Genomic DNA, 17,952 nt, shown 5'->3' on the forward strand with positions numbered 1-17,952 from the left:
TATTTGAACATGGTCATCTGTAATTGGACCCTCCCTGATAAAGTCCTGTGTTGATACCTTCACATTAAGTTACAAATCAAAAGCAATACCCATGATACTGTATCTTTCACGTAGATTCATGTAAAGTCCTCTGCTTTATTTATTATTATTATATGCTCTGTATTTTTAATCTGTTCTCTTGGAGAATTAATAAACGACTGCAATAATTAATTATGGTTTGTGTATTATTATACTGAACTATCAAATTGTTTCCAGAAGTCACTTTTTTTTTATAGATCTGTATTTAGTAATTTTGTGAAGTGTTGTTTTTTTCAGTGATAAAAAAAAAAAAAATCTGCATACTCAAGTATACAGTATATTGCCACTGCTTTGGTTAAAAATACTGTAAACTGTAATTAGTGGTATGATGCAGAGTTAGTTTCCATTCAGTGAATTCGCCTACCAGCTTTTAATGCTTATTAAATCTTGAACTGCTGTTCCTTTAAGCATTAGGACTGAATAGCGAGTGCTTCAGAATAGCAAGGTGCTTTACCAATGGCCTGGCTGCTGGGTTGGCCAGAGAGGGAGGTCAGATGGTCAGCCACCTCAGAGTCTTGACCTCCCCACACGGGCAAGAGAATGTGGGCCTGCAGAAACCGGGAGGATCCGTGAGAGGATCCTGCTTTGGAAAGGTGGAGGAGTTTAAATCCCCGTGCAGTGCAGCTGATTGACTCGGTGTGGGTGTAGCATGGTGAAATGCACTAAATGCCAACACACCAGGTGACACGGTGCTCTTGTGTGGCAGGACTGAAGGCACGCAGGCATGCTTGGACGTGGGACCTAACCACCCTGTACATTCTCCCAAGATCTACCTGTATTTCCAGACCTTTGTATGAACACGTATGGCAGTCGCTTCAGCTGCAGTGCATTAGTGCCATAGCATTAACTTGGTCAGCAAACCAGATGGAAGATGTGTTTTTGATACTTGTTGATACGCAAGCCTGCAATGCAGGTCACTTCTGTGTCATTCTTTTGTTGTTCATTTAAGCATAAAACCGTCTTTGGAAATCTGACGGTTATTACACTGATTCAGAACAGGCTTTTTTTTTGGTTTTTAGTCATTAATCAAATTGTTTAATGTATTTCATTCCAGGAGCTCTGACTACCCAGCAAAGTTTATAAAAGAAAGCAATCAAAAGTTTATCTATTCAAGTTACTTGGCAATCCTTAGGGAACTTCCTAGGAGTCCTGCGTCGTAGTTGGATTGATTCAATTGTGTGCTGATCTTGGAGTTTCATTGACTTAAGGCACTGGACTGTACAACCTTGTGATTTGCCCTTAGTATACTTTTCACTGGAACACATGTTTTAATAATCAAGCAGACTGCAACAAATCTGTACTTTCCTTAAATCCTGTAGCTGACTTTTTTTTTATTATTGATAAAGTTGTCAGTGTTGCTGTATATTTATTATTCCAAACAGCTTTTCATCATGTTGTTCCTGTTTAAACCACAAGAGGGCAATATAAAAATCTTTGCAGCAGACCAGCTTAAAAAAAAAAAAAAAGTTTTATAGTATTTTAAAAGTGTGCAGCACTAAATGGTAAATGCAACACATTTTTAGTGTTTAAGGCAATTGGAAACAATCCTTCCTGGTACGCTAGTTCCTTTTTTTTGCACCTGGGTTTCAGTCCCCAGTACTTGCAGTGTTTGTATTCCTGGTTAGACACCATAAAGAAACAGACAGATCAGGTATTGCAGCATGGGCCGCTTCCATTGTTAACATTAGAAACAATAGCCTGTATCATTCTGAGATTCTTTTACTTGCAAATACATCCACCACTTCCACTATGCTGGTATGTCACAGCACCCCTTATACACGTTTACCATGACGTTGCAAAGTGTAATAAAGCGTTACAAAGAAAATATGGTAAACTATGGTAAATTCAAGTTTTTAACCAAGGGAAAACTGTAATTTACTGTAGCAAACTTTTATAAGAGACCTTGGAATTTGAGGTTGCATAGAATATAAAATTATATATAAGATTAATGCATAATATGGGTGACCAATGTTTTTGTAACAAATACCTATATAATGTATAATATATAAATCTGCATTAAATGTAAGCAATTTAGAAGTTAATTAAATAGCTAACATTTAATGCATTTTGCAAGGTGATCTGTCATGCACTGTTTCACGGCAATTTAACTTTATTATTGTTCATAGTAAACTATTGGGGGTAAAATTACATTTCATGCATTGACGTAAAGACACACATCTAATAGTTCACTGAGAATGACATCTTCTTTGAGCATTTGGGGAGAGGACAAGCTTATGGCAGAAGTGTCTGTCTGGTGTTGACACTTCCAAAAGGAATGCATTAAACTGTGATTGATCAGTACTCTTGTTTGATGTGCTGTACTGTTGAAATGTGATACATGAATAAGAAAACTACGAGAACATGGAGATTTACTGTATAGCCTTTGTATTTTAACAGTCTTCAAAATGCACAGTAACGTGCTGACTGCACACATTGAGCTGGTTTCTAATGAAAGAGTTTAACTTGAACTTGAATGTCTCAAGTCCTGTTAGAGAAACCCAATGCGCTGTGCTGCATTTTCTTTGGTACACTACCTGCAGAAACAAAGGCAAAGCAAACGCAATGAATAAGTCATGAAAGACAAGGGGAATGCAATTTTATATCTTTGACATGACGTGCTCAGTGATGTATTACAAAGTTTGTTTTTCTTGCTTTTTTCTTTAACAGCTTGTAAAAATGTGTTTTGATCTATATTTTACCCCTATTGTAGTTCGTCATGTGCTGCATGCAAGAGTAGAATTAGTACCATAGTGCAGTAAATAAAACACCAGTAGTAAAATGAATCACCCTTCTGTACAGTGTGTTATTTCTGCATTGCTTTCATTTGCATAGAGCATCAACTGCAAACATGCTCATTTCAAACAGTATTTATATGAATATTAAGATCAGCACTGAAGTACTATATCGGTAATTTGTAAAGCTCCAACTGAATCATTATTTGATTAGTTAAAAAAACTCTATTTAACTAATTGCAAAACAATTTATACATAACAGCAGAGAGTATTAGACTGAACCATAGATGTTCACTGTGTTCAATACAAATATTCTTTATGAGTACGCATGTATGAAGAAATACCAGTGTATATATATTTTTCAGATTGTTTTGCAATGATAGAAAACGTGTACCAGTTTCTGGTATTGAGTATGCTTCCAACTACAGTTGCTGAAACAAAATTGTTTTACTTTTTTGTTTATATAGTTTTGTATGTTTATATAGTACTAGATTTCTGAAATATTGAAATATTTATTTATTATAAGCCTATCCCATGAATAAAGTTTGGGGAAAATTGTGCTACATCCTTGCGCTTTGGCTGGAGAGGAGAGTTGGCGTGAACTAGAACAAGGCTGAAGGAATGAATGGAACGACAGTTTTTCTGTGTTTCTTTGTCTTTCTCAGGTATGTGTCTGGAGATTCTGCGACATCGTTCTACAGCGGTGACCCCGGGATCCTGTCTCCAGCTCTGTCTGCTTCCTCCGTCTTCCTCCCCACTCCGCCCCCCATCCTCTCCCACCTGGTCAACCACCAGCTCTGCCACAGGGTGCGGAAAGCCTCCCCCTCCTCCCTGCCGGGCCGTCTGAACCGGGCGCTGTCCCTGGGAACCATCCCGTCCCTCACTAGAGCAGGCAAGTCGCACTCCCTTCAAGGTTGCATCATAATTTTGTACCATTTGACACGGTTCCCTAGATACTCACAGTTCAATGGGATTCCAAACTTTTAATTGCATTTGCACGTATAATCAGTGCATGCTTCCCTCATTCAAGAGAGTTTTAAGAAGCAATTATTGCTTATTGATCTAACCTGGGAAAAAAGAGACTCTCATAACACAAGTAATAGGGAATTAAACAAGAGTAAGATTTATCTGAGGCTCCATGTGGTTTAGAAATCAAGACCATTCCAGATATTGCCTTCAACAAGATTGCTTTAATCAGAGTCCAACATTGCAGGCATTCAACTGACTGACTGACTGTCCGCTCGCTGCATAACGTGAGTGCACACCTCAACAAGACACTCGCTCTTTTTGCTGAGAGCGGAACTGCGCTACTGCCAAAACGTTCCCTCCAGGAAACACTTATTATAACTTCTACCCCTTGATTAACCATTTAAATATAACCTGTAACTGTTACACAAGCAAGGAATTCATTATATAATTCATTTCTAGAATTGTTTCCATTTTGTTTATTTATTGAGTATTTAGAATTGAGGTGTCAATCTATGTGGTTTTTGCTGGCAGATGTTTGAGTTTGACTCATGCAGGCTTCTTGGCAAACCCAATGTTACTTCTATTATGTTGTAACTATTTAGAGCCACTTTGCATATGGGTAAATGGGTGTGTACCTTGATTTAAAATTGGCAGGTATGTAAAAGCTATACTTGTTGTGTGTGCTTTTTATTTATTTTTTTCAATTGTAGGATAATATATCTCCATTTGAAAGTAGACATGGAAGAAAAAGATGTATGCAAATTTGAAATGATTGATAATGTTGTTAGTTGAACCTTAGTGGTTTGTTTCCTGTTCAAGCATGTCAAAACTGACAGCAATATTCTAAAACAAACATTTGCAACGGCGTGGTTAGAAACATCACACTTGAATTTCAGGATGAGACAGAGTCCCGCAGCGTCTTGCAATCTTACACTCTGCTTTGGGTTACAAGAAGTGTAAATATATATATATATATATATATATATATATATATATATATATATATATATATATATATATATATATATATAGTCATCTATATTAGGGTCAGGGTCAGGGTCAATTGTTGGTTTTTCATTTCCAGTTCCTTTTTAAAGTCAATTCCAGTTCCCATTCCCTTTTAATCAATTCCAAATCATTGACCAAGATTGCAATTAAGAGTTCTGTTAAAATGACCTTCTCACAGTGGCAACAAATTACAGAAATTCAAGTCACTGTTAGTCAACTAAATTGGTTTGAAATGAAAGCAGTTTGAACAGTTGCAACTATTGTCTCTCAAATTCCAATTTCTTCAAAGGAAATGGAATTGGATATTGAATTGGAATTGAAAAACAGGCATTGACCCCGACCCTGCCTGTTCGACCTCCACACGATGGCTCGTGAGTAAAGTACTTTATCGTAATACTGCTTTATTTGTATGTTTCTGTAGCTGGTTTGATTTTCAAGACTTTTTACTATCACTTTCGCGTTTGTCAATATTGTTACACCCTATGTGGCAAATCGCCTGATAAGCTTATATGCCCCAACTCTGAAAGGCTAATAATGACACTTTTGATTTGCCACTCCTTTTCTGTGTAGACAGTCTGCATTGCAGATGAGCCAACAACAGGGCCACTTGGTCACCGACTTCATCCTGCAATGGGGTTCTTGGTGTTTTTCACTTTAATATGGGCTCCGAGCCAAACTGCTGAAAGATGGAGATAGATAGGGCTCATGTTAAACCTGTGAAGAGGAGCATTCTGGGAGTGCATGTTTATAAGGGTCATGGGTTTCTGTGCTGAATTTGGACGAGCCTGCACATATCGTTATGTGCATGAAGTGGAAATAAGACCAAGTCAGGCAGGGAAAACAGAATCAAAGAATACCTGTAGAACCCTTCTGTTGAAGAGAATTCTGCCATGAAAGTTGAGTACAGGGCCGTTGTGAGAGGTGGAATGTGCGGGAGCAGGAAGAAGTGAACGTATTTCGAGTGTTTTAATCACTTGTTAAGGGTTACAATCTGTGCAATCAGACTTCTATGAGTTTGAGACATTTGCAGGTTTTTCACTGATCTGTATAGTGCCCCACTTTTTTGACACATGCAGTCTTATTCAAAACCTTGAAACATTTCAACTAGAAGCCTTTGTCATTGAAGTAAGTTTGTACTTTTTTTTTTAATTTAGCATTTATTGAGTGTTTTATAGTTAGATAATAGATTGATACGTAAGTATGCTTCTCACATGACTCGGGGAATAAAAAGCAAACGTGTAACACAATAGTTTGTGTTGCGTTTAAACATAAACAGGAGTTAGACTCTGATTTTTTGTGGTACAGTAATGCCGAGTGGTACAGTACTGTATATGCCGAATTGTCTTCCTATCTAGTGCACAGGAAACTGCGGTTTGTGCCCGGTAGATAACTGTCTTCTTGAAAATAAACAACAGAGCGCCTCTGTTTGTTTCCATCGTGTTTTGAGCATGTATTTTGAGCACAGCGTAGGCTCCTTTGTTCAATCTTTACTGTAATATAACCTGGTTAAACTCCAGGTAATTGAGGTAACAAATTGCAGACTGCAAAACTGCTGTTCGACTTTACTGCAGGAAACTTTTATAATAGAAGCTGATATTATTTACTGTTTTAATAGCGGTCCAGGATTGACATGTGGGATTGCTGTTTGGTACACAGTCACACATTTCAAATCCGTCGTACAGATTCGTTTCAGCTGAAACAAGTGCAGTGTTTACTTTTCTTTTGACACTGATGAGCGCTTTTCTGAACTCAAGATAATAAAGGGAATTTCTAAGAAAATACAGTGAGGCAGGAATAAATGCAGGCAAAACCAAACCATGTTTCTGTCGTGTGTATGGATCTCTCCAGTGCACAGTTGTGAATAATGCTTCAAAACAACCAAGATACGATCTAGGTGTTCTATTTTTAAATCTTAAATATGGTGTTCTTTAATGAGGCAGGGTGGGGGAGAGCAGGTGCTAGGTAAATCACTTTTTCATATTAAGCTATCATATTTTCCACAAGTGAAAAGGAGGTGGTTTATTCATTTTTATACAGATTTTACCATACAAAAAATATTTCCAAAAAATAGTTTTTCTGCCAATAATTCTGAAGTGCTTGTGCCTGCAACACTGATTGTGTTTGTTTAATTAAAGTCCATAATTGGAGATAAAAAAAATATATATATCGAAATAAGACTCCTATTGCACAGCAGTGTCACCCATTCCAGGTTTTAATACAAGCTTGATTAGCTACTGTGCTTTGGGAACAAGCTCAGGTGAGTCTAGTAAAACCAAGAATGGTTTTGGATAGTGGTTTACTATACTGTGGTTGTAGTTACATCTGAGCTCAGCAGGTATATTCTAAAGGCTCACATGTAACTAATTCAGCTTTGAGGAAAGCCTGAAATGTAATCCTAGATATAGGGCAGGTAAGGTCATGCCACCAAGCATGCTGTTTGCAAACCAGATTAGACATCCTTCCATGCATAGCAGGCAGTTGTTCTGAATGAACAAATGGAAAGCGTGAAGGGGAGTTTTGAGTTAGAAGGTAAAGGGATTGCAAGGTAGGCTTTAAAAGCCTGGGATGTTCAGAGTTCTGTGTCTCCTCCTGCGTTGTGAATCATGAAATGCCAGCGATCCCATCAGTAAAAGTAAAGCACAACAACAATTATTTCATTTATTTATATAATTTTTTTTCCTGTCTGAAGTTTAGAATGTTTGGATTATTACAAAAATAAATAAAATACAGAGATAAACAGGCCTCGATTTTTAAGAGCTGACAGTAAGTATGGTGTGTGGATAGTGCAATAAAGAACAACGCTTAACTCCTCGCGTGTAATTAAAGGGTACTGGAGATTAGTTTGAAAATAAGCGCGTTGCAGCGTCTAGCTGTGCCGATGATAATCATTAAACTGCCGTTGATACAGTAAAGCCCCATTGTAATTATACGGTGTATATAATTACCCATTAGAAATTCTTGCCCCTGTCATTGGTACTGCCGCTTACATGTTTTAGTTTTTCACTCATTTTGATGTGGTCTGCCGGAGAGAGTACTGTTTTGGATATAAATTTAGATAAATTGTTTGGATATAATTTTCTGAGTCATTCCATCCCAATGACTTTCTAGACAGCAGAAGTTAAAGCCTAAATGTGTTCTCAAAAGAGCTCTAATAAACATGTCTAATCTCATTTTGAAAGTATATAAAACCATCCCGGATTGGTTGTTGATGCCTTTGGATGCCTTTGTTTTAAAAAGGCTTCAAATGGACTGACATCACCATTACATCATCGTTCGTATATGAATGATTTTCAGTGACGCAGAAGAGTTAAAGCAAGTGCAAGTATCCGCACACCCTACTATGTGGAAATGCTTCCGGTTCTAGCTGGAGTTTCTTCATGCACCCATTAGGGGCAGGGGAACGGTTACACTGTGGAATCCCACATACTGATACTTGAAAATCAGACTCAGAACTACATCGAGTCCACGGGGAGCAATAAACTACTTACAATTTTTTTTAAACGTCAGCAGGATGTGACGACTGAAACAGAAAACTGTGCACAAAGTGAGTCTATAAAACAAGAAGAATACCGTTCTTTAACTCTGAATATTGACATGACAAAAAGTACAATTGTCAGACTGGAATAAAAAAAGAAACTATTCAGTGTACAGTGGCTCCTTCCTTCCTTGATAGTTTTATATTGTTACATGAATAGTTGTCCTTTGCTTTTACTCTTGAGTGAAGTCAAGGAACACCTTGTCGGTGTCTTCGTTTTGCTTAGCTGAGGTGCAGGTTACAATGTATCTGATGATAGACATAACAACAAGGTTGTGAATTAAAACAACTATATACCGCTGAACACCCCACTTCAAACATTTCAAAGTTTGTAAGTGTTCAATTCTTGTGTGTGTGATGCATTTAAAATGTTCAGGTTTGTGGCCAATTAGGAACATCTCCCAAGGCAAAGTTGGTAAGGTACCCCTTGAATCCTGTCCCACCAGCCACAGCAAGGCAGATCAAAAGAGTTCTTGTAATCTCACCTATCTGACAACTACTGAGTTCCGTTGTCAGCCGTCTCTCTTTTTGTTTTGTTTTTTTTAATCCTTACAGGATTCAAAAGTGGAGGTTCTTCAAAGACAGTTTCTAACTACAGAAAAAATGATTAGATTAAGCACAAAACAAGCATTCTTTTAAAATCTGCTAAATCTAAGCCAGGTATGCTCAAACCGGTTTTGCCTGTATTAGTCACTCTTTCAAAGTTTTTTTTTTTTTTGTTATGTTTTCTTTTATCGGGGATATACAGAATTGGTTGCAGTAAGTTATCCCCACTTTTATATCCGAGTAATGTGTCACTTAGCAAACGTAACTGTAAGAGAGGGAGTGTATGCAGCATTAGGAGTGGGGAGCTGATGGGTCGTGTCATCAGTTGTTTAATGGTTCACCCGTATAGGGATTAACCACAAAGGGTCTTGTCATCTCCAGAATAGCATGTGCTGCAGCTGAGACTTGTCACTGGAGCTGGCCAGGGTTCTTTTCGGCACAGCTGCTGTGAAGTCTGGAAGGAGTGTGATGCTCTGAGAATTGTAGAATTCGGGTTATTTTCATGCAATTAGTCTGCCTTGGTATATATTTAGAAAACTTCTAGAGACAACTATAGTTGGGGGGGGGGGGGGGGAGTTGTCTTGCTACTGCTGCATCATAATTTCTTTTAGCTGAGTAAAGCAAAAATAATTAATAAGACTTAACTTTTGAACTTGCTTATTTCCCTAATAGCATTAAATATAATAAAAACATACATTGTAACCAATCAACAAAGCAGATAAACCAAACTGAGGCGTGCCCATACTTCAGGCAGTGATATATACATCAATTTTTCAATCATATACACAAGATTTCATATTCTTAAAGATACTCTTGCAAATGTGGGGCAGCGTCAGATGTGTGCGTGTCTATATAGGATGCAAATACGTGTTTTTAATTAACACAATATAGGTTATTACTTATACTGAAAGACAAGCATTGCCTTTAACGCTTTTATCTGAATTCTTTGTCTTGTGGAATTGTGTGAAAAGTGTGTTCAGCACTCCCAGAGATTAGGAGGTTAGGGCACCCACATGCAAGCGAGTAAAAGCATTCAGTTTGGATCTGTCATCATTACTGATTACAGTATGTGGATACAACCTCCTGGGAAAAAATCTTTCTCTCACCTGTTTTAGGTCTACATTCCAAGCTCACTTCACAAATACTGACAGTTTTTATACGAATTTAAAATGAGAGAGAAAATGTTTAAATTGAAAGAGAACTTGGAAAGTGGTCTGATTTTATTTTTCTGCATTCATGCAGTTTTATTCCATATATAATACGTTCACTTTGGAAGATATTTTCATAGCTTGGGATTCTTGACAACTCAACAGTGGTTTCGAAAGCATAACAATTTAATCGTTTATGGGGGGGGGGTCCAACTGCTGCTTAATCAGGCTTGGAATATCAGGGGTTTATATCTTGGCAGATGTCTTTATAAATTGGCATCATTACTAACCAGCAAGACCTCCCCTGTCAAATACAGTGCAACCACCATGGCAGCAATACTAGATTAAAGACGCAAGGGAATCGAGAAGGCTTGCAGCAGAGAGCGGAGCGCAAGCAGAGCGGGGAGCGCAGTGCATCAGTTGTACGTGGAGCTGGAAGCGGAACGTTCCAGTTTTATGTGGAGCGCGGATCGGACATTTCTGGCCTGCTCTTTCACAGCACTGAAGAACTAAGCATGTTTTTTTATTTTTCTTAAATACATGTTCGGCCATGGAGTTTGCACAAATTGTTTAAAAAAAAAAAAAAATGTATTCCTCTATACAGCGCTGTGAACACGGTTTATATTTTCTTCACTCTTAGGGATAGTTCCTTCATTACAGGGTGGTCCGTCAGCCCCATCGAGACTCACACATGTGTTCGTGGGTTGCTTTGAGCTCCCTACGACATATTCAGATACTAACAAGCCCAGTATAAAGCTAATTTAATACGAATCATAAGTTCGCGATAGGCGAGTACACCGTACACTTCATAGGAACCTGTTAAAAACCTGTTAATTGCAAGATGATATTTCCAGACTCTTTTAACCTTTTTATTTTCAATGTACACATTTTTTCAGCACTAATCAGTAATAATGAGAAAGTGTTTTCAAATTGAATTGGACAACTTCTCAGTTGTCGGCTGTTTCCTTTTTTTTTTTTTTTTTTTTTAATTGGGTCAAGCTATGCGATTTATACGGAAGATTTAAATAGTATTCATTTCTGAATTTGTACATTCAATCTTTTTATTTTAAAAATTGTTTTTATAACAGGATGTGTGCGGAGCATGCCTATTTTGTCTGGAGCGGTGAAGCGGGGCGGAATGGCAGAATCCATAGAGCAGGGTGCAGGATATTCTAAGCGGTGAGCGGAGGTTTGTCACCGCTCCGCTCCACTCACATTCTGTGGCTTGCAGGCACTCAAGAGGTCTAATAAGAATAGAACGTGCTTTCTACTCTTTTAATGATCGATTCTACTGTGCTAAAGTAAAACCAACAACAGGTAGCTTGTGTTTTCTCAATAGCTTTGACTTTTAGATTGCATAAATGTAAAAAAGAATAAATAAAAAAAGCTGTTTTAAATGTAGCGTTTTATAATAGATAAGCAGTTTATCTTTACTGTGTCTAAAGGAGCTGTTTTTTTGGCATGTGTGTATCATGGAAACGGAGGGCGAGCTCCTGCTTTTGTTGAACTGACGTGAGACTGAAGGTATTTGCACCATACTGGTTTTTTTTTATAAACCGATTACACCCAGGTTGTTTTTGACAGCCCTTCATGACATTGACAATAACAGAGGAAGCCACTGATGTGTAAACTAACCCCTATAGAACATACCCAGTCTGCTGATAAAGCAGGTGTCTGGATTAATTTTCCTTTTCGATTTCCTAAATATCATACATGCCTTGTACCTGCACCAGAAAGAATCACCACCTCCATGTTAAGATTTTGTTTCCCATTACTAAACATCCTCGGACTGAGGTGGTGCAGATCGGCCTGTGAAAACCTCACCCTAAGAGGACTTTACACCAGGAGCTGGTTCTGCTGAAAGACCAAGGGGTGAATCAATGAAGATTCATGGGAAACAAGCAGGGACAGTACTGTAAGAAAGCACCTGCATGCAAGGCGGAACGTGTAAGCAGACAGGCAGTGATGAATTAACGAGAAGTCAAAGGACAAAGCTGTTGGCTTGTCACAGAACAGGCTGGGAACAATAGACGCTTTCCAGCTCACTCTTACCTCTGCTGCCCTGGGGGTCATGTTGCCACATGCGTTCGAAAAGATCAGCTTCCTTTTATCCCCTCCAGCAGTTGAAAGAGAAGAAGTGTCCTGGTGTTGCTGCAAAAAAAAAAAAAAAAAAAAAATTGGATTTTTCTGTTTCTGAGAGCGCAGCTGTGTGTGTGTATTATGCAGAAGTATTTAAGGTATGAGTCCTCAGGAAGTGTTTTTTTTTTTCCTGGGTGCTGAGTACTCTCTGTAGGATGGTAGCCTGTGTGAAAAGAATTGTTGATGTCTTCCTATGCCGTGATGACAGCAAAATCTCATGCATATACATTTAGCAGTTGCTAATCTCTGTATAGATTAAAAACATTAGTTTGTAGGATGAAAAAAATTGCAGAAAGTAGATCTTTGAGGCTTGGATGAAACGGATTTTGATGTTGCTTTTCTATGGATCGATCATTATGGCTGCAGGACTGAAATGTGAACCAAAAAGGTTGCCTATGCTTCTGTTACTCATTCCATGTGATTGACAAGCTGCTCTTCGGTAGCTAATCATATTTCCTCATGTCTGTCCTATGCACAATTAACTTGTCGAAGATTAGTCAGGTGTGCCTTCCTGAAAGGACAAGTCAGGTGCAGCACCCTGAACGAGCCTGTTAGCTGTAACACTTCATGCTGAATGCTTTAAAGCTGACCGCTAGCCATGCAGGTGTTTGGAGGCATTGTTCCTGCCTCTCTGTTGGAGTATGAAGATTTCTTCTGACCCGAGTAAGCCTGTTCCATTCACAGTCCTGCTTGCAGATTCCAGGACCTTCAAAGACTTTTTTTTTTTTTTCTTTCTCTTCCGCTCATAGCTGAGGGGGGGTGCAAAATATGTTCTGTTTTAAATGCATTTTGTAGCACAGCAGTAAGCTTTTCTATTCCAAGTCGTCTGCCCCCACCCCACCCCGCCTTGTAGAATGCCGATCCTGTTCCAGTAAGGGCTACAGGAAAGCGACAACTTGCTTGGAGGAGACTTCGGTCGCGTCAAACATTAGGATGGGAAGTGGTGTGGCAGTGCAGTTTAGCCATTGTCAGCATTAACTGCCCTGACAGAACCTTGCAGCGTAGTGGTCTCCCAGAATTCTTCCACTGAGTTTATTTATTGCTTTGCTTTGTCGTTATTTTATATAATATAAATAGAACACTTTGGATTACAGGCTTATGTCCTGTGATGTACAGTAGGGTAGTTTTTACTGTAATAATCAGGCTGATTTTAAAAGGCCGTTTTACAGACAAGATGTAAAGCAGTTTTGGTTCCAGGAACAATCTTTAACTAACTTTGCATTTCAAAAAGCCTGCAAATCCCAAATTTAAGTTAAATAAAATCCTGTGGTGTTTGTAAATGCACACAGTAATGCTTGCTGGCTTGTGTTGACACTGAATGCACGTTCATGTTGTGTTTCATTCTCTGTTTTTTAGATTCTGGCTATTTATTCAGCGGCAGTCGCCCCTCTTCGCAGATCTCTAACTGCAAGGACTCTCCTCCTTCAGGTAAGAAGCCTTTCTTCATAACACACTTTCCTTCTCGTGCACCACTTTCTAAAAACCCCACTGTCATATTGAGATGCCCTTCAAGAACATCTTGCAAACATTGACTGGCCTTTTTTTTTTTACAATAGCAAAAACCCTTTCTCATTTCTCAAGTCAGTTAAACTTTGTCTTGGTGTCTAAGCTATCTAAGCCTTTTGGAAATCTACAGACAGGCTGGTTTGATATTAATAGCTAGACATTGAGACATTTTATAATCAAAAGAACTGGAAGAACACAAGGAAAACATGGCATAGAAAAGTTTTAATAATACATTTGAAAATGGGGCTTGACACATGTTCAGTTATTCATGTAACCATTGACAGCATGCTGCCTAATCTATAGACTGCATAAAACCTTCAAGCTTGTTTTATTGGTCTGAAAAAGCTATGCAGTTAATGGCATCAGATATAATGGCTGTTAGCGACCTGTATATAGCAGGGTTTATCTGCTTTCTACTTTAAACGCTAGTCTTTAGCATTGAGCATGACCTAGAATTTTGAGAGAGAGAGAGAATTTAGTGTTTTATTTAATGCCATGTAATCAAAGAAGTCTTAACGGCAGCCATAATAGTAGTACATATTATGTTAGATTTCGAAATGTCACTTTGTCAATTCTGTCAGTTTAAGTATATGGAAAACTACAAAGCAGTATGCAATTCATTGTTAATTATGTGGGGTGATGCAAAACTTTTGGCCATAGCTGTAGTTTCTGACATTTAACAGGAACTCATGCACTGGGATTCACAGTGCAGGCGGCTGAGCTTTATTTGCATGTGTGTGTTTTTTTTCTCGTAACAGATTTTTTTTCCCTTAAATCCGGAAGTCGCCCGTCCTCTCCCGGTCCCTCCCCTGCCCCCTCGATCGCGGGCTCGGTGACCTCGACCTCCAGCTCTGCGCGGGGCCGGCGCCCTCTCATCAGCCCTGCACGCCTCAACCTGAAGGGGCAGAAGCTGCAGCTGTTTACATCGCACAGCGAGGCGCTCCCCTCTCCCACGGCTTCAGACGACCCCAGCAACACGACGGGTCCTGTTTTTGTACCTGAGCTCTCAGCCCTTCCCTCACACAACCACGGTACATGTGTGTTTATCTTGCTGGGTCGCCGAATCGGAGTGGGCAGCCTAATGGCTTTCATTTTGGAAAGACAAACGTGGTTGATTGCAGAGAGTTCTGCTTGTGAAGGATCGGTTGTTTTTTCCTTCCGACATCTGGAGGAAACATCCAGATGCATACACACTGCCCACATGTTTGCCTAGTTTTGTGAGTTTCTCCTCAAACATTTTGCATGCAGCTATGATCAGGTGCCAGTTTGTGACATTTGAATTCCAAACTCCGGTTATGATCTATGTCTATATTAAACGTCTCGCATCTCTATCCCAAGGGTATTTCAGATGTGACTGACAACTGATAATTTTCAGGCTCGAGGAAAATATAACTAGGGAGACTGGCAAGCAATATTTATTCTGCTTTGCGAGCACTTGAATCACACGTTCTGCTTTTTTAGTTTTCATGTTTGGATTTTTGTTTCAGTGAAAGCTTGCAGCTTGTTTAGAGCTTGTTGGATTGATTTGATCATCTTGTGTGCGGCTTCGTGAGGAGGATATTGGTATAAAGCAGTCAGTGGTTATTTAAACAGATGCAGATAGAGATCCTTGCTTGCCTCATGAATTCTACACTTTGGTACAGTACAAGGTATAATTATAAGCATGTAATCAAACTATACCTTTTACCCTTTGATGTAAAGAGAGGATTTCATCAAACCCAAAAGCAAAGAATGTGTGCCTGATTAACAGTATCGTTTTCTATCAAAACCACTTTGCAATTTCTTTTTAAAATTTAAACTTATCTGTAACAGAGTCAAACCTTGGTATAAAAATGTTGTGTTTTGTTTTTTGTTTTGTTTTTGTCGTAGTCTCCACACAACCATCAAGATTACTAGTTTGGCGTAGTTTCAAGGTTGCATTAAGAGTTGTTTTTATGTGTCTGTATGAGAATTAATATGTAAAATGAATTAACCGTGCCCCAAAGAAACAAAGAGGCTGCCAAGGATGCTTTCCCCCGTGTTTTTCTTGTTAACGTTGGGAAATTTATAAAAGCAGGCTCATGCTTTGGAGCTTAATTATCAGTTGTCAGTTTGAGTTTCTTTGAGCATCTCTGATTTATTGAATGCGATGCATTACTTGTCTGTGGTTACGCTGTAAAGTGTTAAAAGACGGTATCTTTAACATTTTGGTTCAGCTTTTTTGTTTCCATAAACTTGGCTGAAGAACGAACGCAACAGAGCAGCACTTCCCTGACCTTCATGCTGCTCTGCGGTTGTTCGTCCCTTAGATCTCTCTGTGCTGCAGAAAGCCAGAAAAGAAAGGATGCAGGACTAGATGCAGATCAGAATGGAGAGAGAGGTTCCTTAGTATATATTGTGCTGCTCTATAGTCTTCAGTTCTGAAGGAAAGTCCAGTTGCACAGCAAGGGAATCGGTGAAGGTTCTACTGAAGTTAGGAAAATGGTTAGGAAAGTTAGGAAAATGGATTTATGATCTGAAGACTACAGCACCCCTTAAAGCATGCTCAGGACAATGTTAGACGGTAATGCAGTGAGGCTAGAATAGACCCAGAGACCATTTTTACATAACTGCATTTTCCCATTCTGTATTGCACTAGCTCATTATTACTTCTGTGGGAACTCTCTATCTCTGAGGGGGGTCTCTTGAAAAGGAAGTGCTACACCTGAGTCCGCTCGGATCCAGAGGGAGCTTCACAGGAAATGGGCAGGGCAGGAAGTGACTTCAGGATTTGGGTCTGTCTTTTAAGGATTACACTGACGAAGCCTTTGTCAGATTGCGTTTGAAGAGCTGAACAGGTCTCCCGATTGAACTGTTGAAAGAGGTGGCTGGTCTGTGCTGGGTGCACATCTGTTTAAAACCGTGAAGTGTTGATAGTCAGCTTGCATGTGTGTGTGATGCTTTAGACATTAATTTATTCAGTGGTTTAGAAGTACATCAAATTGAATTGAAACGGTACAAAATTGAAAAACTCTCAATTTTTAAAAGTGCCCCTCTTGAAAATGCTGTTATTGAATACGAGTTTGCTATTCCATAGTCCACTGTGGCTTTTGATTTTTGTTTTGTTTTGCGAAAGGAAAATGTTAACCTGAATCTGGTGTCTCTGACTGTTGAACACCATGGGCATGTTTTGTAAGTCATTTCAGAGTGGTGCAGTTTTGCTAATTTGCTATTTTAAACGCTGAAATTGTTTGATTTGCTTTCAGACAAAAATAGGTGCAAATTTTGAGCTCCCCTTTAAAACCAAGTGCATGTTGTATCTCTTCAAAGAAGGAGCTTTGCTGTGTTTTTTTTTTTTTTTTTTTTTTAGCAGTCTTTATTATAAAGCCTTGCATTCAGGTTACCTTTATGATTACAGATTTGAGTTGAGTGCCATATACTGCACCACCTTGCAATTTCTCAGTCTTGCTTCAGATGCTGCGAAGCAGTCTTTCAGTCCTTTGGAATGTTTTTAATTTCACTGTGCAGAATGGTGTTTGTCTAATTGTGCTTAAAGGCTTACGTTACAGGTCTGGCCAAAAGTTTTGCATCACCTGGAATTGTAGGATTAATACAAAAAAAGCTATATGAACCATAATTATCTTTTAATTTTAACATCATGTAATCAAAGAAACTACAAAATGATATTGCAGAAGTCTAATGGAAGCCATAATAGTAGTACAGTATGTCATGTTAGATTTCAAAATGCCATTTTTTTTTTTTTTATTTTTGGCTAAGTATGTGGGGAAACTGCAAAACTGTATGTAATTCAATATGTTAACGTGACATTATTCAGCAGGTTCCATTCGACTTTATGAAGCAGATCTAGTTAGTTGTATAAGGTGATGCAAACTTTGGGCCATAGCTGTACGTGCACACATTCTTGAGCTGGCTTTTTTAAACACTTCATTGTCACGTTTTAACAATACCGTATTTACAGCTTTGTCTGGGTTGCAGTGACAAAATCCATCACGAGTAACCAAACCCAGCATACAGTGTGCTGTTTAGCAGGGCATTCCCATCTGCTGAAACAAGAATAAATGCATGCATTCTCAGACTAGCCGCCTGCTCTTATGTGCAGTCTATGTTAATATGGGTTGAACATTATAGCTTGCAATGTAAAAAAAAACAAAACAAATAACAGTACTTGGCTGTTGGAATGGCTACATCAAAAATCATGTATATTCTTCCTAACACATCATTTACATGAATATGCAACACTTCTCTTGTAAATGTTAATACGGATACTGCAACTAAACTCGTGGCAAATGTGTTGATAAAGAAGTTTGTTTTA

At 38.7% G+C, this 17,952-nt stretch overlaps 1 protein-coding gene across 1 annotated transcript in view; it reads left to right on the plus strand.

Annotated features, from left to right (window-relative positions):
• Positions 1-17,952, plus strand: part of LOC121328641 (transmembrane protein 201-like) — a 38,025-nt gene that overhangs the window by 12,952 nt on the left and 7,121 nt on the right. Inside the window, exons 7-9 of the mRNA XM_041273532.1 lie at positions 3,476-3,702; positions 13,512-13,583; positions 14,420-14,692. Coding sequence (XP_041129466.1) covers positions 3,476-3,702; positions 13,512-13,583; positions 14,420-14,692 — 572 coding nt within the window. The remainder of the gene's footprint in view (positions 1-3,475; positions 3,703-13,511; positions 13,584-14,419; positions 14,693-17,952) is intronic.

Source organism: Polyodon spathula, chromosome 16 (assembly GCF_017654505.1).
Source record: "Polyodon spathula isolate WHYD16114869_AA chromosome 16, ASM1765450v1, whole genome shotgun sequence".
NCBI lineage: Eukaryota > Metazoa > Chordata > Actinopteri > Acipenseriformes > Polyodontidae > Polyodon > Polyodon spathula.